Genomic DNA, 21,347 nt, shown 5'->3' with positions numbered 1-21,347 from the left:
CTTGGAATTAGGAGAACCTTGATATCTTCACCTGAGTGAAGTCAGACTTTGAAAGAACTGGACCTGGCAGTCCAGATGAGGTTGGTGAGTTCTGGTTTTAAGTTTTCTTTACTCTGTTCTAACCAAAAGCCTTAAACAATTGAAAGAAGCTAATCTACAGGGTATTTGTCTTCTGTAAAAATTCTGTGTTGCTATTGACTTCACAAGCCTTAGTATGAGCTCTAGGGCTGTACTGTAGTGAGCTGAAAGGTGAAAAAAAAAAACCACCAAAAACAACAGTGCTTTTCCAAACTGCTTACAAGATAAAAGGCAACAGATGGTTGTAGACAGGTGGGAATGGAAAGAAATGGACAGCATTGCTATTACTCAGCATGCGAAACGGTGATACCGCTACAGCAGGAGCGTGACAGTTTTCATGGTTTTGAGCAGCACAGCAAGAATTTTCAGGAAGCAAGGTAGATAGGCTGCCAGATGTTTATGAAAAGCTCCTCCCAAGCGTGAAGCTCAGCAGGAGGGAGGATAGCGTTGTGCATTTCTGCGTTTAGGAGGCAGTCACCGTAAGCTGCTGTCAGGGCCTGTAATTAGGAGCTGTCATCTGGGTACTCAGTGACTTGTGGAATGAGGTTAAGCCACGAAAGGCCGTATTAACTTGGAAGTGATGGGAAAACTTACAGTTTTTAAGAAGAATGTTAGTTGTGATTAAGGCAGTAAATTAGATCATCCTCGCAGGAGCTTTCTAAACAGATCAGAACAGGGCAAGACTGTACTTAAGGACCGAAAAGGGTGTTGCAGTAGATGAGCTGACAAGTTAGATTATGTGAGAGAGCTCACCTGCACACCTGCAAAGGAGCTCAGAGAGACAGTGACAGGAGGCTGAGCCCCAGAAAATAGTTTGCTCCTCCCTTCAGAGGCCCAGAGGAGCAGAGAGATGCACAGTGGCAGGTGGGAACCCGAGGGAAGTTCTTCGGAGGAAGAATGGCTGGGCCATGGACTAGTAAGGGAGAAGCAGAGTTGACTCCTTTGGAGGTTTAGTTAGGAAAACATTAGCTCAAAGTCTTAATAAGAGTAGCTTGAATACAAGGCGGGGGCCAGTCTAGAGGGAGAAGCTTGGTTAAAGTGTGTGGGTTTCAGGGAGCTGTGCAGTAGAGGCTTGTAGAGAGGAATTTTAAATAGCACGTTGAATGGGAAATGAGCCCGGGGCAATTAATTGATGATCAAAATGCAAACTACAATTTTAAATCAGGAAAGAGCTAGAATATACTTTTATAATGAAAAATACGCCAGAAAAGAGTGAGGAAAGTGTCAGTGTTGTTACAAAGGAAGTTACTGGAACAAAGGAAAGGGTTAGTGGAGCAATAAAGCAGAGAAATTCATGCTTTTGTGATAGAAGTGTTGGAACACCAAGGACTGGAGATGGTAGTGATCACAAACTCATTTACTGATCGCTCAGTTTTCCGTGTGCTGTCTGTATACCCCATGGCACCTACCTTGCGTTCAGAAAGCAATGCAACCTTTGGGGTTAAAAAATAAAAACCAAAGAGGGCGGTGCTTTCCAAGAAAAAAAGATAAGTCCTTTTGGCAAACAGGTAGGTGAACGGAGTATGTACGTTCCTTCCTCGGTGTCCTGCTGTTAACGTGAGAGGATATTCACCAGAACCCAGTAGATAATTGCACTCTGGTTTTTGTGTTTTTTACCATCTTTCATGAAACAACTTCAGGTTACTTGACAGAAGCTAATGGCCTAAGCTTATGTGCATTTGGCATTGTTTTCTCATTGGTGAGCTTCAAGCCTGTGTCTGGCCCATTATTGCTCACAGAATTTGTGGCAGAGCTAGACTTGGACTTAGATTACTGTGCTTAGTCTTAGCACTACAGATTATTAAAACCCTTTCCATTAAACACTTTCTCAAACTAAGAAGTGACTTTCTGAAATAGCTGTTTTCAGAAGATCTGCATCTTAGCTAAGCAATATGACAGAATTTTGCCTGTTGTTAAACACTGAGGCTGACGACAAGTCCATCAGCAGTTTCAGAGAGGACAGACAATGTCTAGATGCATGCTCATCTGCTAGGATTTGTGATTTCTGAAACGTGACTTGCATAAATTCATCTTAAGGTTTTGCAGGATCCACTGTGTCATTAAAATAATGATAATAATAAAACTTACAGGCATCTGTGTAATGCATTTTGGATTTCATATAATTTGCAAAAGTACTTAACGATTCGGTGTCATTTTGTGGTACAGTACAAACATCAAGAGGAAGTGAGAACAAAGAAAATGACGGTGAAGATGTTCCAAGGCGTTACAACCTTCGACGGAGGAAACCTGTTGACCGCTACCAAGCTCCTATGGAAAGTAGGTTGAACGCACAGTTTCTCTTAAAACCTTATTTCTTGCACATAAGTGAGATAAAATTTTTGAATGCAAATACATGTGTTTGCGCACACAGTTCTGTTTCAGTTCTGTACCTTCATTCTGCACATGAACTTCACTGTTTTTATCAGACACGTGTGTCCTGTGCCCATTGTATTTCTTTGCTGTTTGGCGTACTTAGTGCTATGTATCCTTGATATGACAGTAATTAATCACACTTAATAGTCTTGCTCTTGTGATTTTCAGTTCACCTTTAAAAAGGGCGTAGTTTTCCACTTGTACCATGCACTGATGAAAAGCAAAAACGGTTAAAAATTCTTCTGGAATTAGGGATGAGTGAAACACGTGGCATTTTCTTTATCTTTTGATTTCCTCCTCTCTTAAATGTATCTGTATCATTATTCTAAATTCTTTCCTTTCAGTAAGACAAAGAGATTGAGAGAGGACTAACTCAGGCCAGCCCTGTTCTGTCAGACAGAAAGAGTCACTTGAAAATGCTGGGTCACAAAAATATAGAAGACGTGCCAGGTTGGTGTATGGCTAGTGATAGCTCTTACTTAACCGTAGAGCTGTCAGTCTCCTTACTGCATAATGCTTCAAAGGGTTTTCAGTTTAGTGGTAATTACAGAGTAAGTTTATGATCAGTACTTTGGTAGTCTGAGGATAGAGAGGAAAGAAATATTTGGAGGGCAGGAGGTGGATACTTTTAAGTTGGTTTCTTTTTTAAATCCAATATTTGTGGGTTGCTGATAAGATGATTATGGAGGTAGTGTCTGAGTTTCTGTAACTGAAATTCTTTGGTTCTGGAACTGAAGCCAGAATCCCCCCTTAAAAATCTTAGTCAGACTATTTAATCTTGAAGGATACAAATTATTTTCTTAAAACCAAAAATAATTTTATTCGATTTAGAGGGAGAGGCTTTATGGAAGTTTTGTTGGATTAAAAAAAAAAAAGTTATCACTCAAATACTGACTCTAGTTTCTGTTTGGAATCAACTAATGTTTCTATATGAAGTTAACCTTAAACAATAAAAGATCTAAATGAAATCATAAATTGCCTTAGTGGTGATAAAGGCTTCTTGGATTCTGTAAGCAGTTAGTGCGTAGAGAATGCTGTTGATTGCCAGATATTTTGTTGAGCATTCTTGAAAGCAGACAGTTGTCACGAGGAAAATCATGTCATGGCCTTTGAAATCAGATTGCTAAGGAGTACAATGGACTGGAAAATAGATCTCAGAATAAATTTTGAGATAGAATTCCCTTAATTTTTGGTGTTACTTAGTATCTGCTCTATTTTCTTTTTAACTTTCTGGTTTATATGCTTGCTTGCAGACAGAGACATGCAGATGACATCAGTGATTCTACACCCTCTTGCTCATCTCCCTTGCTTAGCACATGTGATATGGAGGAGAGTGGTGAGAGCAGTGAGGACAGCGAGAGCACATCTCCAAGAAGGTTGCTGTCATTAGAGAACAGGGGAGGGATGAATCTCCTTCAAATGAATATTTAGCCATGTTTAAGTTTATCTAAATTTAACTGTGTGAGTTTATGTCAATTAATTAGGTCTTCTGTATATTAATTAATGTTTTCTACATTTGCTTGGCATTATTATGAAAAACAAAAATCTTCAAGTTGCATCTTAAAGAAAAAGAAGCCCTATAACTTCTCCTTAATTCAAATCAGGACTTTTTGAGTGAAACTTCAGAAACAGGACCTAAAGAGAGTTCAGAGGGATCAGAAGAAAGTTGGAAGAAGTCAGGGAGATGCAATGCAAATAGATAGTGCGGTAAGTCTTAAACTAATCATCGTGTCAGTGAGTGTTTCCAGGGATTATGAAAGATCTCAGTGTGCCATCTACAACTACCTTTGTTGATGGTTTTCTCTAAAGCAACTTCAAAAATTGCCCAGAATGTTTCCGTTGTGCTGAGATAATTTCTGATGAAACCTTGATCTAGGTTGCTGCTTTCTTTAACATACAAACTCTGTTGTGTTGAATTTCTCTTTAGATTGGATTTGAGAACGTGGGTGGTCTTTCCAAACACATCGCAGCTTTGAAAGAGATGGTGATTTTTCCCCTCCTGTATCCAGAAGTTTTTCAGCGGTTCAATATTCAGTCCCCAGGGTAACTCATTAAAGTGATAAATCGTAAGTCAGCTGTTTTCAGGAGAAAGTTCAATTAAGGTATCAATATGCTTCCATGCTTCAACATTTTGGCAGCGGTGAACGTTTGTTTTAGTAGTGGCAAAAAGTGGGTTATTAAAAATGGATAGAATCCAGAATATTTGTAGGTTAAAAATATAAGCAACGTCTTAAAATTTTAAGTTTTACCGTCTGGTGTCTTTAAAAAGTTGGGTTAGTTGGGTTGGAGTGGTTTTGTTCTCAGTTTTATGTACAAGTCAGCTTGATTAGTTTGTAGGCAAGAAGGGATTATCTAGTGGAAGTCAATTGTAATATGTTGCCTGGAAGCCCAATTGTTTTTCCTGCCTACTTTTGTTTTCTTTTTTTTTTTCCCTCTGAGTGCTAAGGCATCGCTTTTCCTTCCGGCTTTAGGCTTCCTCACGTGCCATCAGCAATAGATGGTCTGAGAGACCAAACCCAGTAACTTAATGCTTTTGAGAGGAGCATTAAATGCTTTACTATCAGATTCTGCATATTGTGAAAGCAAGAATATGCAGTTTATCACTGAAGAATGAAGTGGTGATTCACCATTCAGCCCATTCTCAGATTCTGTGCTGAAGTTTGCCTGTTTGGCTCCGGTTTGCTGTGATCAAACTGTTTGTCAGCAGTTTTGGAAGTGTCCTTCTGGGACAGTATGCTCTCTTTTGAAGGTTTTATACACTTGAGTTACCCCCTTATTCATTTCTTTGGGTGAAAAAAATGAATTTTCTTGTGAAACGTTGTAAAAATGCAGAACTTCTATCTGTTCTGACTCTACCCACACTTCAGCTATTACTGCTGTCTTGTACATGATGTGTTTTGGTTAGGAAAGACGCTTGTTCTAGAGATGATGGTTGTAGGAGGTACTCATCATGATGTTTTTTTTTTCCTATCTGGATCTTTTTTTATTGCAGAGGCTGTCTATTTTATGGCCCCCCAGGAGCAGGGAAAACACTAGTTGCTCGTGCACTTGCCAATGAATATAGCCGAAGTGACAGAAAAATAACATTTTTTATGAGAAGTGCTTCGGACTGCATGAGAAAATACGTGGGGGAATCAGAACGCCAACTTCGTGTGTTATTTGAACAGGTAAGGTTGAAATGCACAGTGTGTTCTGTCAGAGTTGAAACCATTATTTTCTGTGGTCAACGTTTTTAAGTAGAACTTGCTTTTTTTGTATTTTGTTATTTTTTTTTCCCACTGAAATGGAAATGCCAGTGTTTCTGCTGTGAATGTCAGCTGTAGGAACTACTGGAACAAGTTGCTTCCTGTCACCCGGATACAGTGGGTTGACACAGACTGCTGTCTTCTGTTAGTCATGCCAGATACTCCAGTAGCTCTATCGGTAGAGGTCCCAGAGGCTGAAGTGAAAAATCTAGTTTAGATGACATTCCAACCATGATGTTTTTGTGCATTTTTCCTTTAAATAATGGTGTTTTACTCTGTGTTTTTGTGCTAGGCCTATCAGATGTGACCTTCAATTATTTTCTTTGACGAGATAGATGGTCTCGCTCCTGTGCGCTCCAGTAAACAAGACCACATTCATAGGTATTACAGTTTTGCACCTACATAAAATCTGCTTGATCTTTGGGGAATGAAAAAAAAAAAAGGATGATGACCTGTTTAATTTACTGTGAACACATTAATTTATCCTGAAAACTTGTAACTCAATGCCAAAACAGGTGCTTCTAAATGATAGTTGAAACCAGTTTACTAAGCCTGATATCAGCTTGTGGTCTGTGTTAACTTACCTATTGTTTATGTCTTAAAATGAGTCTTGTCCTTAAAAAGCTTGTCCTTTTTGACTACTCATGGAAAAAAGTCATATGGAATGTGACAAAATTTACTGAACCAGTAAAAAAAATTATATTTTTCTATTAGTTCCATTGTTTCAACTCTTCTGACGCTTCTGGACGGCATAGTTAACAGAGGGGAGATCGTGGTAATCGGAGCTACCAACAGACTGGATTCTATAGATCCTGCTTTACGAAGACCAGGACGCTTTGACAGAGAGTTCCTCTTCAACTTGCCAAATAAAGAGGTGAGAACTGAAATTCAACGTTAGCGCTACCATGGCAAAGTCCAACTTTATAGGAAAAAAAAATTGACAACTTGAACAAGAGAGTGATATGTGGAGACACTGCGTTGTTCCATGGAGGGCAAATCTGGTACTGAATATATATGGTCAAGATGATACCACCAAGTAGTTAGTTCTATAATCAAACCTTTCATTCCCAAAGTTGTACCTGTTTGCTTAATTATTTAGTCCACTTGGGCCCTTTCATCATGAAGTTGTGTTTTTGGTCTCAATCCTTCACTTATGAATGAATAGGGGACGTGTGTGCATTTGACTGTGCCCCGGATCAGTGGTAGTAGTTTGAGTCATAATTATTTTCTTCTTTATAGTAATTGTAGCAATTTGAAGCATTGTGCCAGAAGTGCTTTCTGTGAATTTACTGCCTGAAAAGCAAATGTGATGAAGTAATGAGACTGTCACAATGAAAGCTTGTTAAATTTTAGAGAAGTTTTTTGGACAACAAAGAAATGCTTCTGGATAAATTTTTCATTGCAGTATTTTCCTCTGGGTCCTTAGGTCTCGTAGTTTGGAAACTTGTTATTGAAGCTATAAATGCCTTTTCTTTCACTGTAGGTTCCTAGAAAAAAGTCCAGTGTAACAAATAAGAAATATTCAATTTCCTGGTTGACAATGCAGAGTGTATATTAAATAACTGTAAAATACTTGAAAGTTGAGCAAGTAAGAAAAGCATATTAATAGATGAGGGGTTTTGAGGGAGGACTGTTTTGGGGTTTTTTTTTGTTTGTTTGTTTCTTGTTGGTATTTTTAAGGAAAACTTGAGACAAGCTAAAATGCAATGATTTTGCTTCCAGGCTAGAAAAGAAATTTTCAAGATTCATACTCGTGACTGGACCCCTAAGCCACCAGACATGTTGCTTGATGAACTAGCTGAGAAATGCATTGGTAAGACTGAAACCAAAATGGATTCTTGCTTGTGACCAAGTTGTAAAGAACCTTAGCTTGTACCAGGCAGTACCCAAGCTCTTGTGCCTTGCTGCACAACTAGTCAACGAGGCAGCTGGCACGCCTTCATAGCAATCAGAGTTAGATGCTTTCATCTATTTACTCTTTGTTGTCGTTCCTCTTGTTGTCTGAGAACATTAAATGGTTCTGGGGCATCTGCCTCAAGAGTATAGTTTTTGATGAGGAGTCTGCTTCAGCTGCATAAGCGCAGGATATCAGGCAGTGAGCAACATGAAACTTCCCTGCAGAACGGTAGCACTTTGAATTCCCTGTTAACCTGTTTGGTTTTGACATTACAAATTCTTTAAATGTTGCATGTTGTAAACCTGGGCCTTGACTGATGTAACGTTTGATTTTTGTTTGTAAGGATACTGTGGTGCAGATATCAAATCCCTATGTACTGAAGCTGCGCTGTGCTCTCTACGTCGATGCTATCCTCAGATTTATGCAAGTAGGGAGAAATTGCAACTAGACGTTAATTCTATTAAAATAAAAGCAAAGGACTTTTTCATGGCTCCGAAGAAGGTTGTTCCGGCATCAAACAGGATCGAGGCTTCACCCGTACAAGCACTATCACCCATTTTCAAGCCACTTTTTAAAAGATCAGTAGAGAATATTTTAAAAGTTGTGCAGAAGATCTTCCCGCAGGCACAGCTAGTGCTAAAGGAGGACCGACAGCAAGGTATAACCACAGCATCCACTTCTTTATAATTCTGCTAAAGATTGTTCGTAAGCTCCTTTATTCTAAGGGGGAGAAAAAAATCACCAAGAGTAGCGTACCTTATACGTACACATCAGTGGGACTTGGTACAGCTTTGTAGGGCCTTGTGCCATCTCCTTAGATCTGTGGTGGGATGAACTCTAGGAAATAGCTTTCAGTGTGTGCTCTCAAATGAAGAAAGGGTTTTGGCACTGATTTAGAAGCTGTATTAATGTAAGAGAAAGAGACAAAGGCTATTCAGGAAAGTTAACAAACCTCTTTTGTCTTTCAGACCATTTAAATCCTATTTTACAAGATGATATGTTCGACAGTGATGACGATGCATCCTTGGTTTCTGGAGATGAATTAAAAGATGGAATGCCTGACGGACCAGAGAAAAAACTCCTCTGTTTCAGCAGGTAAAGAAAGATAGATCCCTGTTATGTTTAAATTCTCAGGTCTGATGAGCCTTTGTAAACAGTTCCAGCTGTTAAAAGTGTGAGGGGTGGTAGACGAAGGGGTAACATCAAGTTAGTGTGTAGAAGGGGTGCTTGGTATTCACAAGAAGAAAGGGTGAAGGGACTGAAGTTGTAATGAAGTTGCTCTGAATGACCCAATTGAAAAGCCCAGGCTTCTCTTCCTAAGCCAAAGTGATCCGTAGACTACCAGAACACGTTGACTTAATCCATGGCATTCTTTGAAAGACTCAAGACCGCATACATGTCCTATCTGTCCTTTTAGCTAAAAGTACCCCAACTTTATGGGTTTGTGTTGCCACCTTTTGCCCTTCTGTTTTCCAGGATTGTTAAACCAGTAGTGAATTTTGTAGTAGAAAGAACACTGAGAAATGGCTTGTTAAAACACCTTGAGAAAAATTTGAATGGTGTCTTTATTTGTTAAGCCACCAAGTTGTGTTAATCTTGTGGTATTTTAGTATGGAAGTCATGCAAGCCCACGGTTGGAAAGTTAGATCATGTTGTCGCAGCTGGATCAGTTATTTTTCTCAGTTTCTATTTCTGTGCTGTCCAGAAGATTTTCTGTCCTCTAGAGCAAGGCTAAGTCTCTAGCATCTTTGATTTAAGCCAGCAAAGGTACAGCCTGATTGTAGTGGGGAAACAAATGCTCATTGCAAATTTATTTCCTAGTAGTAAAGCAAGATTGCAGGGATATTAATTTGCAGTCTTGGTTTAGTAAAGAATAGGAAACACAAGGGAAGAAGATGAAACAATTGGAATGACTGAATAACTTAACTGGAAATCTTACATGTATTTAATGTACCACTGCCATTGGGATTATTTGGGGAGGGAAAAGAAAATCTATAGGAAAAGTACTTGGAACATCTGTGTGTCTATTCAGCACCTCATTTATAAGCTTGTTTTCTTAACTCTTGTTCTAGGAGTGCTTTCTGCGAACCAACATCACGCCGGCCCCGTCTGCTAATAGTAGGAAAAGAAGGGTACGGCCAGGTTTCTTACGTGGCACCCGTGGTGTTGCACGCTTTGGAGAAGTTTCCTGTTCACACCCTGGACCTTTCTGTTCTGCTTACAAACGTTGCACCGCCAGAAGAAATCTGCAGACAGGTACCTTTTTTCTTTTTATTCTCATCGGATTCACTGACTGTATGTAGAGGATCAATCGAGTTGCAAGTAAGGTGAGCAAAATTCATTGGTAATGGAGGTGGCCTTCTTTTAATGTGCTGGGATGTTTGCTTCTGTCTGAAAATCCCCTTTTCTTTTAGACAGCACCACAAACAATCTGGATGTTGTACATGTCCACATTTTCCATACCCAATTTTACAGTGAGGATGTTGCTAGCAGCTCAGGAAGCTGGGCGGTGTTGCTAATGAACATCTCTTTGTGGAAAGAAATGCTGCTCATCTCCCTGGGATCCAGAAAGTAGTTCTCATTGCCTCCTAAGACTGTGTGCTCCCAGTAGATGGCTCTGTACCAGACTGCATGTCGGCTACTTTTTGTAGCCGCCTTTTAAATTATATTAGTAAGGCAACCAAGGTTTGGAGCTTCTGTTTATTTTGTTTTCACACGGACATACACAACTTGTGCTCTTGCAGTATGTGCAATAAGAGCATTAACATTCACTAAACACTTCATTTGCACGCTGATGTGGTTTGAACTAGAAAAAATAAACAGATTTGGTGTTCTTACTTTTAGGCAGGAAATCCATTTTATTGTTTGGCATCACTACCTTAAAATATTTTTACCTTTAGCGGAAATATTTGAGAGCTATACAAGTAAGGACAGACATGTTACACTACTGAATACTGATGTGTCCCATAAGAGGGACATTTCCTTTCTTTGTTATGCGATGATTGTGGCTGTGGCCATATAGCTACGGTGTCTAGCCACTGCCTGAATATATCCTTCCCATCTTCTGACTAGAGTTCTCCGAATACTGATAATCTGAAAGGGTGCCCAGAGAAATTCCTTATGTGAAAGGATGCTTGCCACTCTGTTCACATAGTTTCATTTCATGGGGCAGTCAGATGGCTATGTAGCTATGTATTAACAGGTTATTCTCCGTGTTTTAGTTTTCTTACCCAAGCTTTCCTTTTCACTAGCTGATCCGAAATGCTCAGAAGACAGCACCAAGCATAAGTTATGTCCCAGATATCCATTTATGGTGGGACAACGCTGGACCTGCCTTGAAACTTACTTTTCTAACTCTACTACGTAACATTCCAGCATTTTCGCCAGTTTTGCTGCTTGCTACGTCTGATGTACGTCACTCAGATCTCCCAGAAGAGGTATTTGTCAATACTTTTCTTACTATTTCTTCAGTTTCTTGTAATTTTTGAATGCTTTCAGCATCAAAATGCTGTGCTGTTAAATGCATACTGTTATTACTCAGGCACCCTAACAAATCACTTAAAATTTGCTTAGAGAAAAAGAATACTGTGAAAGCATCTGCTTAAAGTTTTTTCTGAGTCAAGCAAGTGACTTTCACCCCCTCCTCACGCATGCAAATAATAAATACAATAATTCCAGTGGCTACAAAGTGGTTCAGTCAAGAATATGCAGTGCTTGAAATGACAAGAGGATGTCTTTACTGAAGAGATTTCTTCTGACAGTCTGCCATTCCATGCTATATTGGGTAAACTGCTAATAATGCAATTTAGTAGAGAATTGAAACACTTTGATTAAAAAAAAAAAAAAAAATCAGTTTCTTTCTTCATATAGGCCAAAGCTTTCCAAGCTGGAAAGCTGAGTTCCAATTTCTGCTCAAGTAACTTTGGAATGGAATTCTAGTTGTATTCCTAAATAAACTGTAGTAAAAGTACATGCAGAACTTCATTGACTTCTGAGAGTTTACATTAAGGGAAGGTGCCCAAAACAGGAACACGCTGTTCTCGTTCTGATTATTTTGTCTCAGTTATTGGGGGAAGAGAACGGGTCTTACCTAGACGTGTTTATTATCAACTGCTTTGAAAGTGCTTGAGTTCCCACAGAAGTTTTTGTGCAGGTTCTAAATTCCTTCTAAAATAAGTAGTGAAATTCCTTACCTACCTTTTAATACTAGAAATTGAAAATGGAGGAAGACGTAGAGGTACTAGCTACTTCAGACACCTTTTGGTAGAGAAATAAAAACTCAGCAAAAAGCCCTCACTTGTCTGCTGAAGCCTTTCTCTTCCCTCTATAGCCATAAAGGTTCTAAGTAAAGGATGCAGCAAGGCAAGTAAATACAAAGGAAGCGATGTTGGATGTGGTGAAAGGCATTACTTTATCAGTGTAGCGTACAATCCCTTCACCGAGCTTTAATTCTACAGGTGATTCTTAAAGGTGATATTTGAATTTGCCGTGCCAGCCTGTGAAAATGTAGCCGTTTAAGGCCAGGAAGATAACTTTTTTCAGTTTGTGTTCTTCAGGTTATTATTAATTTTAAAAGGTACTCGTCTTTTTGGAATAGAAGATGAGTTTTTGTGGCCTTAAATCTGAAATGTCTTTCCTCCTTCTGCTTTAGATCCAAAAATTATTTAATAAGGAATTTGGAGAAGTGTGCAATATTGAGGTGCCTGGTAGGGCAGAGAGAGCAGCTTTTTTTGAGGACCTAATTCTAAATCAAGTGGCTAAGCCTCCTGTAAAGAAAACGGGTGAGGAGGGTATAAGAAGTACATCTAAAACTTTCCTATCGAAGTTACTAGCTCTTTGGGATTTGCTTTGGTGGTCATTTTCTGTCAGTAATTTGTCATATGCTTGAATTTGAGTACTGTAAATTGGCTAATGTTTCCTGATTAATTGAAGTTGATCAGACGTTGGAAGTCCTGCCTGTAGCACCACCAGCTGAGCCTCAGAAGCCACAAGAGGAAGAAGTAGGGATGCTGGAGGAGGAAGAGGAGGATACGTTGCGTGAACTTAGAATTTTCTTGAGGGACATTACTCACAGACTTGCCACTGACAGACGTTTCAGTGAATTTGCAAAGCCCGTTGACCCACAGAAGGTAAACTAGTGCTGATCTGTGTGTGTCTGTAACTTCTCAGTGTTCGTATTTCTCAGCGTTTTGGGGAAGGTTCAACTTTGTTTTTAGGGCTGCGCTATTAGGATTTTGCAAGAAGCAGAGGCAGTGCTTTTACTTCTGCTGACTCTCAAATGTCTCTTATTGGATTATTCGCTGAAAGCCCTGGTTTCATTCTAAAAAGCCAGTCCAAATGCCAACACAGTTTGCTCGTGAAAAGGCTTTGATATGTAGGCATGTCACAGCACTGAAAAGCCCAGAGATCTTTCCTTATAATTACAAACAGTATTTACAGGACTACTTTAATGAAGTCTAAAGCCATTTATTGGACTGTCAGTTCCTGTGGGAACAGGAATAGGAGCAGCCGTTTGTAAAAGTAAGTTTTGAGATCCTGTTCTCTGTTTCATCTGGAACTCCTCAATAGGAATCAACCATAAGTGCAGTGTGTTTTCTTTTTCCTCCAATAGGCTGCTTAGATCCCTTTTTCTCCTTAATTGATTAGATAAGCCTAAACTAGGGGCGTATATTTCAAAGACAGATATAACTTGAATATACCTGCGGATCAGCAAAGGCTTCTTCATGTGGGCATCCACTGGCTTTTCTTCCCCTTTTCTCCTAGGTTCTTGAGCTGTGAAAAATCCAGACAGATACATATGTCCTCATCTGAACTAGTTATTAGGCTCCTCTTACGGTCTGAGGGAAGAACTCGGCACCTCTGGGCCCAGTTACCTCATTCTAAAGTAGATGCCTGCAATAGGTACTTCACAGGTGCAATTCATGCACCTTTTCCTCAATGTCGACAACAAAGAGAATGTCGGATGGCTTACTCAGCTTTCACTGTTGTGATTTTCTGAAGCAAAGTGAAATGAATCTCCCACCCTCAGTGTTTCTTCTCTACCATGCACGTGCTTCTGACCGCCCTACTTCTTGTTGTCCTCTCCTAGCAGCTCTAATGTCAGTTGAAAGAGCCCTTCCATTTTTGAGAAGCAAACTGGTTAATTTCAGCATCTTCCGATGCATTGCAAATGTTCAGGGTTTTTAGGAAGGCGTTTATTTAAAGTTTTCAGAATAATTTTGGTAGACAGTGTGCAAGGTTAAGAAAACCTCTGAATGCTTGTATTTGATCTGCAGGTACCTGACTATGCCACAAGGATTAAAGAGCCGATGGATCTTTTAACAGTTCTGACTCAAATTGACTCGCACCAGTACCTCACTGCAGGAGACTATCTGAAGGACATCGATCTAATCTGTAACAATGCCTTAGAGTACTACCCGGATCAAAGATCTACAGGTGAGGATGTGCTTTTTAGCCCTAGTTTAAAAAATCGGTCAAACGTATAGATGGATAAATGCTGTGTTTAGACAGTAGACTTCAGATGGATTAGATGATTTTGGACATCCACAGAGAACATCTCTTACCACATTGTAAATATTTTACCATTTTGCTACTTGGGCATGGAATTGTGATATAAGTGTTCCCAAGGAACTAGTGCTTTTGTTTTAATTAACTTCTATGTTGTTATGCTGAAAATATTCACTGAGATAACCTTTCGGAACCAACCTATGAAGAAAGCAATTTTTTTCTGTGATCAAAACAGTTTCATTGGTTGGTAGACAACATGCAGTTAAAGTCTGTAAAATTTCAGATCGTCACAGAGCCTATGTTTTGCAAGACACTGCATATTCAATGGTGAGGAACGAAATGGATACAGAGTTTGGACGACTTTGTGAACAAATTAAAGAATCTCGTGAGAAAAGAGGTACGTGCTTTAACGCTAAGGATTTTAAGACTTGTCTCTGCATTTGTAACTGAAAATGCACGACAAAGATCTTTGGTATCTATTCTTTATTGCAAGGTCGCACCTCTCCAGCGTGTGCTCCATGGGACAACTCCAAGTCACCACAGCAGAACCCTGCTACTGAAGACGACAAACCAGATGAAGAGAGTAATGAAAATGAGGAGATGACAGCGGCACCTGTAGATGCCAGTACACCCATTTCTAATGGTAAGTTGCATTTTATTCAGCTGCTCTTGTCATTCATACCTTCTCTGTTCTTGAGGCGCAACAGGTGTCTCTGATGCCTGGCTCTTTATGCCAGAGGTATTTTGTTTTCAAATTTACTTCAAAATGTGAGAGAGAAATCCAGAGGTCATTCATTCAATATAGTGATGAATTAAAGTTCAAAGAAAGTTGGTTTACAATATAAAAACCAACCAACCAACCAAACAAACAAAAACAACTTTGATGGCCCAATTGACATTTAGCCGCCCCTAAATTGCTAATTCTTGAGGTAAAAAATGTTGTGGATGGCAGTTTCTGAATACTTAACTAGTTTTTAATTATGCAAAATGGTATTTTTACCCCCACTCCACCCCTCCCTTCCCCAAATGCTAAAACCTTAGCTACCTCATACTGTGATTTCCAGTTGAAGGAGGGAAGTCTAACTAGTGAGAGTGGGAATTTTGCCATGGACTCCACCCATATCCTTTTGCAATACTATATGAATACTACGAATGTTGGGCAAAACCACAAAGTTTGTTTTTTCACAAAAGGTTTACCAAATCAGGAAGCGTACGAGGTATAAGTCTTCATGTTTTTTCTCCTTTGAATATTCCCTTAAAATTGTCTCATTAATTAATCTCTTCCAAACACGTATTCAGCTTTTGAAGTCTTCAGCTTGATACCAGACTCGAAGGAGAGCTTATTTCCAGAGGCTTTTATGATGTTCATCTGTATTAGTTCATGTAGTAAGACAGTGACTTTATCAAATAACCTCACGTTGTATTAATGCTGCCCATCCAAAGTAAGAATCCTCAGCATGTAAAATCCTGAAAGTGACTGTTTAGTGAATGAAATTCCGTAGCTGTGTGTGTGGTTTGTTTGCTTGTTTTTAATCTTAATAGCAAACTGACCCCATTAACTTTCAACTCTTTTCTCAGCATCTGTAGGGATATAGGCAGTGGTAGCTCAGTTCCTTTGTTTTCCTTGTCAGTTGAGTAAGATGAAGATAATGGATTTTGAAGAAAGAATTCTTTTGGTTATGTTTTGGATTATTTTTTTATGCTGTCTCTTTGTAGGTGCGTCAGAAAGAAAGCGCAGAAGGAACAACTGTGCGCGTGCTGCAGCAAAGAGGAGTTCTCAATTCGATACAGAGAACAGAGTACCAACAGATGACCAAAACAATAGTGATGAAGAAGAGTTTGTGGACAAACATGTTTCTGACATATGTCAAGTTAAACTTAACACTGAAAAGGAAAGTGCTAAGCTTTGTGGATATTCCCCACCAAGATGGGGAACTATAACTAATGGAAATCCAAGTTCAAATGGTAAGGGAGAAGTCCATCAGATCCTTTAGCACCCTATTCTTGCTGAGGAGGATTGCACTATTTATTAGCTTTAGCCTTCAATTTCACTCTATTTTTTCTGTTACAGCTCTCAAAAATCATCACACAGTTTATTCCATAATGATGTTGCTCCTCTAATTGTGCAAGCCTAGCCCACATGTTTCTGTAGGTGCTGTTTTTTTGATTCTAAAGTGTGTTTTTTTCTAATGGTACCTAACTGAAAGCCAGCAGTCACTGACACTCTTTTATTGTACGAGGTGCTTTCCAATAACGAGCAGCTTAGGTGAAAAAGCAGCACTTCAAGATGCGTGGATCCAGAGTAACATGTGGAATAGGAGACTTAAGCCCTAATGTTGTACTCTAAGATGTGTTCCCTAACCTGAATTGGCAACATGACTATTTTTTTTCACTATTAACCTTTTCATTAGTGCTTTTTGTTTGTTTGTGGGTATTTTTGTTTGCTTTTTTTTATCTTAGTTTCTGTTTTTTATGGAGCAGTGGCTTTAGCTGGAAAGAAGGGAGAAGCCAAGTATTTCTCAGTGCAGACGATAACAATTCTGTCTCTGTATTTGTAGAGAGAGACTGTTTTGCAGGTACAGGATACTTCACTGAGACTGTATTCTAGATAAACAGGAAACCTGACTGAAGAAATTTGTGTCCTTCCAGATTCCTGGGCATTTCAAGCAGTGACTCCTGAACATTCTTGGGAAGAAGACCAGCAACAGATAAGTGATGAGAACCCTGTACAAGTTCCTACAGAGACAGACTACATAGTTATCGTGGATCGCTATGAGCTCAAAGTATGTCTAATTTCAGCTTTTTTTTTGATGCTCAAATAGGACATATGCACTGTGACTGTTTAGTTTCCATACCTCGTGTAGATTTCTGTAGGCTACCATTTGCTTCTGGTCATCTGTAGTTTAGGAGACAGATTCTTTGCCTAATTTTTAAGATAAAAGGCCTTGCTGAATTTTAAAATACCACATTGACAACCTGCTAGTACTATTATGGATATCATTTAATGATTTGTAATTTTAATGATGGGTTTGAGGGCTTTTATTTGGGGATTTTTTTTTCATGCTTTGATGTATTAAGAACCTGAAAAGGATCTTTATTTCTTGCAGTGATGATTTTAAACCTGAAGTTAGCAGGTTGACGTAAACTAGCTAGCCATGGAGAAGTGACTACTTTTCTGAAATTCCTTGAAAGTGCAGCATTAGAAGTTCTTATAGTGTGTGTGTGTGTGTGTATATATATACACGAGGGAGGCAGAGTTTGCTGATTAGATGATAAGCAGCATTATTTCCAGGGGGCAGTAGTATTTCCATTTGGTATGGCTGCTCCCTAAAGCTACATACTCGCAGGCTCACACAGCTAATGGACAGCTGTGGCAGTGGAAGAAGGTGCTGCCACTAGCTTGTCACAGTTGCTGTGCCAGAGATTATCATCTCTGCATCTTTGGTAATAGAAATGGCTGTGTGAGAGAGAGGTGATTGCTACAAGCAGTCACTTTGCTATTTACCCACCCCTGAATTTAAAGGTAGGACTGAGCAAACTAATCCACCTTTGCTCTGGGCGTTTGAGCAACCTGTTCTGCCAGCAGAGTTGTAGGCATGGCACACGTGGGTAAAGGTAATCACCTAAGGGTGCTTCCTTTTCCAGCTGGCACAGCTGTATCTACAAGATCTGCAGCCTTTTTACAGTGCCCCGCGCTGCTGCAACGCTTCTCTAATGAAATGCAACAGTGGCTTTGCTGTGGCAGCAGCTGTCCTACAAAGAGGATCGTGTCATTCCCTGCTGCTTTGGGAGCAGTCGACTTGCAATTACAACCGTTGATGTGATTGATTAGTAGTAAAAGATTGTCCGAAATTTCAGCCTTTCCTTTCTCTGAAATATGAAAAATTAACTCATATTTTCCCTGCTGAAATCTTATGGGATATTTAATCTGTTCTCTGAAGTGTCACATTTTATTTAATAGCGTAAGAAAAAGTAGGCTGTCACTTGTATTGTTACTGTTCAACCTCTGAAAACATATAGAGCGTATTCAAAGGATCTTATACTATTCTAAAGTTGTTGTTTTGCTCCATTGTTGTCTTCAGAAACTGTTATGCTTTGTCACTAAGATAACAAAGGGATTTGACATTTATCACCTGGAAAAAGTATATGGCGTCATTAATCAGTGTATTTACAACCATAGAGAAGACTATGACAAAACCGATTTGGTGGAGGTAATTTTTGTTTTGAATTCTAGCGCTTTCTGTCACTGTTACGCAGTATTTGTGTGTTCTGGGATATCGTGGTTGTTTAGCATTGCTCTTTACTGCTTAGGTGTCTGTGCACAGACAACAACAGTACGACTTCTCCCTTTCAGTCTGGAAGACGTTTATCCATCTTGCAAAACCATTGTTGTATTTGGCATAATTGTTGGCAGTTTCTGCAGGAAAGAGCTTGAACTTGAAGACAACGGGTCCACCCACACAGCCCTTTCAAAGCAGTTAACTTTAGTCTGTCAGTAGTTTTCCTTGAGAACCATTTTGGGAGTGGGAGGACTATGAAGGGAAGGTGCTTTTCTAAGTCTTTCACTCGCTCTCTCCCTCTACAGCCAGTCATGCACGGTGATAGCAGTTGTTCCATCCTTGGAGAAAAATTTAAGTATATAACAAGAGTTTGAGACTTCTCTCTAGTCACACTCTAATCTCTTTTTAACTAATGCGCTTGAGCATCTGTAATTGGGGAGATTTCTGCCTGTGCCAGTTTTACACTGAGTCAAATTCTCTGGTCTCTTCCTGTAAAAGATGATTTCTGAGTTGTCCGAATTCCTCCGAAATCTGCGTGAGGCGTCCATGGTCCAAGTCAGGTGTTCCCGGTATACGCTGGATATTCACTCTTCACATTGAAGATCCTTGAACCCATTTATCTTAGAGTTGCTTGTGCTTGAGAACAGATAAAATGTGTTGTGCTGATCAGTCTGCCTTAAAAAGAGAGTGCCTCTTTTTTTTAGGCACTGGTCATCTCGATCTCTTTTTCCACATCTGATAAAGAGTTAGAACGGACACTCTGTTCTGCCTGTGAGAGGATTATTTAGATTCAGGGAGGCCGCTCCTGAAAAAAAAAAAAAGAGATCTTTTAGGTCGAGAAGAGATTTATTTCTGATCTCATGGCCTGTGAACTTTTGTAACTTAACATTTAATTTAAGTATTAAAAGTCAAGTAGCTTTCTTGGTTTTCTATTTCTTCCTTTAGCATAGGCAAACAAATCTCTCCTATTCAGAGTGCACTGTACAAGTCAGTCAGGAGCGTGCTCTACTGTATGGAGAGAGAGAGAGAACTTAAGGAGTAATTATTCAAAGTCCAGAAATTAACTTGAGCTTGTTGTGGCTTCTCAGGAACTGTTTCTTCTTTCTAATTGTTGTGAAACCACTGCTGAGAGAGATCCATATAGTTGCTATCCTCCTCTCTATTTTGGATGTATAAGGATGTCTCTGAAGCTAGAAGGGGTAATAGGCCGTTGTGATGGTGGTAGCACACTGTTTGCTAAATATTACTAACCATGTATTACAAGTTATTTATTTTTATAGTAATAGAAAGTGTTCTTAAGCTTTCATTTGTGCTGACTGCTATTTTGTCTTTTTTTTTCTTACTAGGAAATTAAGAAAGAAATCTCAGCCTTCTGGTCCGACAAGTAGTCTTCAACATACTTAATTTTTACTCTCCAGAGGCTTTTGTTGCACACTGTTCTGTTATTTGTAAACAACTTAGTAAATAGTATCTCATATAGGTATATAAAATTTCATATATAGGTATTTTAAGATATTTTAAATAAATTTGTTTATTTGATCTTTCTTAAACATATTTAAGTACTTTTATTTCATATTTTTGTTCTATATATGTAGCTCTCTATTTATTATCCTATATATTTATATATAGGATAATAGAGAAGTGAGAAACAAAGGAAAGAAGCCAAAAGCACCTTCTCCCCCGTCTACCCTCTTCCACCTCCTCCCCCCGAGCAGTGCAGGGGAACGAAGGAACGGGGGTTATGGTCAGTCTACAGTGCTTCTTCTCTGCCGCTCCTTCTCGGTCACTCTTGTCCCCTGTGCTGTGGGATCCCTCCCACGGGATGCAGTCCTTGATGAACTGATCCGGCGTGGGCTTCCCACAGGCAGCAGCTCTTCCAGAACTGCTCCAGATATGGGTCCGTAGCACGGGGTCCATCCCTCAGGAGCAGACTGCTCCAACCTGGGTCCCCCATGGGCAGCAGCTCCTGCCAGACCCCCTGCTCCTGCGTGGGCTCCTCTCCACGGGCTACAGGTCCGACCCAGAATCTGCTCCGGCAGGGGTCTTCCACAGGCCGCAGCCTCCATCGGTGCAGGGCCACCTGCTCCACCGTGGTCTCCTCCACGCGCTGCAGCGTGGAACCCTGCTCCACCATGGTGCTCCATGAGGCTGCAGGGAGACAACCTGCTTCACCAGGGTCCTCACCACAGGCCGCAGGGGACTTGTGCTCCGGCGCCTGGAGCACCTCTCCCCCTCCTTCTTCACTGACCTTGGCGCCTGCAAGGCCGTTCCTCACTCCTCTCACTCTCCCAGCTGCTGTGTGGCGCAGCGTTTTTTTTCCCTGTCTTAAATATGCTTTCACAGAGGCGCAAATCGTGGGACCAGCAGGGCTAGGGAGGTGATCGTCCCCCTGTACTCGGCTCTGGTGAGGCCGCACCTCAAGTACTCTGTTCAATTTGGGCCCGTCGCTACAAGAAGGACATTGAGGTGCTAGAGAGAGTCCAGAGAAGGGCGACAAAGCTGGTGAGGGGCCTGGAGAACAAGTCCTACGAGGAGCGGCTGAGGGAGCTGGGCTTGTTCAGCCTGGAGAAGAGGAGGCTCAGGGGCGACCTTATCGCTCTCTACAGGTACCTTAAAGGGGGCTGTAGTGAGGTGGGGGTTGGCCTGTTCTCCCACGTGCCTGGTGACAGGATGAGGAGGAATGGGCTAAAGTTGCGCCAGGGGAGTTTTAGGTTAGATGTTAGGAAGAACTTCTGTACCGAAAGGGTTGTTAGGCACTGGAACAGGCTGCCCAGGGAAGTGGTGGAGTCACCATCCCTGGAAGTCTTTAAAAGACGTTTAGATGTAGAGCTTAGGGATATGGTTTAGTGGGGACTGTTGGCGTTAGGTCAGAGGTTGGACTCGATGATCTTGAGGTCTCTTCCAACCTAGAAATTCTGTGATTCTGTGATTCTGTGACTTACTGGCTCAGCTCTGGTCAGCAGAGGG

The 21,347-nt window shown here is 40.4% G+C and overlaps 1 protein-coding gene across 7 annotated transcripts in view; it reads left to right on the top strand.

Moving 5' to 3' along the window:
• The window catches only part of LOC137849107 (ATPase family AAA domain-containing protein 2-like), a 66,672-nt gene that overhangs the window by 15,734 nt on the left and 29,591 nt on the right, over positions 1-21,347 (top strand). The window contains exons 6-27 of one of the 7 annotated variants that reach the window (XM_068668585.1): positions 12-84; positions 2,245-2,355; positions 2,796-2,901; positions 3,705-3,827; positions 4,056-4,158; positions 4,379-4,517; positions 5,444-5,618; positions 5,989-6,077; positions 6,411-6,570; positions 7,419-7,509; positions 7,937-8,251; positions 8,562-8,688; positions 9,666-9,849; positions 10,845-11,030; positions 12,245-12,374; positions 12,526-12,722; positions 13,869-14,028; positions 14,384-14,497; positions 14,594-14,743; positions 15,817-16,065; positions 16,750-16,883; positions 18,183-18,311. In XM_068668585.1, coding sequence (XP_068524686.1) covers positions 7,476-7,509; positions 7,937-8,251; positions 8,562-8,688; positions 9,666-9,849; positions 10,845-11,030; positions 12,245-12,374; positions 12,526-12,722; positions 13,869-14,028; positions 14,384-14,497; positions 14,594-14,743; positions 15,817-16,065; positions 16,750-16,883; positions 18,183-18,311 — 2,109 coding nt within the window. In that variant the 5' untranslated portion in view covers positions 12-84; positions 2,245-2,355; positions 2,796-2,901; ... (5 more) ...; positions 6,411-6,570; positions 7,419-7,475. The other 6 variants (XM_068668584.1, XM_068668586.1, XM_068668588.1 and 3 more) reach the window with 6 other exon arrangements.

The sequence above is a fragment of the Anas acuta genome, unplaced genomic scaffold, assembly GCF_963932015.1.
Source record: "Anas acuta unplaced genomic scaffold, bAnaAcu1.1 SCAFFOLD_38, whole genome shotgun sequence".
Lineage (NCBI taxonomy): Eukaryota > Metazoa > Chordata > Aves > Anseriformes > Anatidae > Anas > Anas acuta.
Note: the sequence above shows the minus strand (reverse complement) of the source record. Positions and strands in the feature narration are given on the sequence as shown.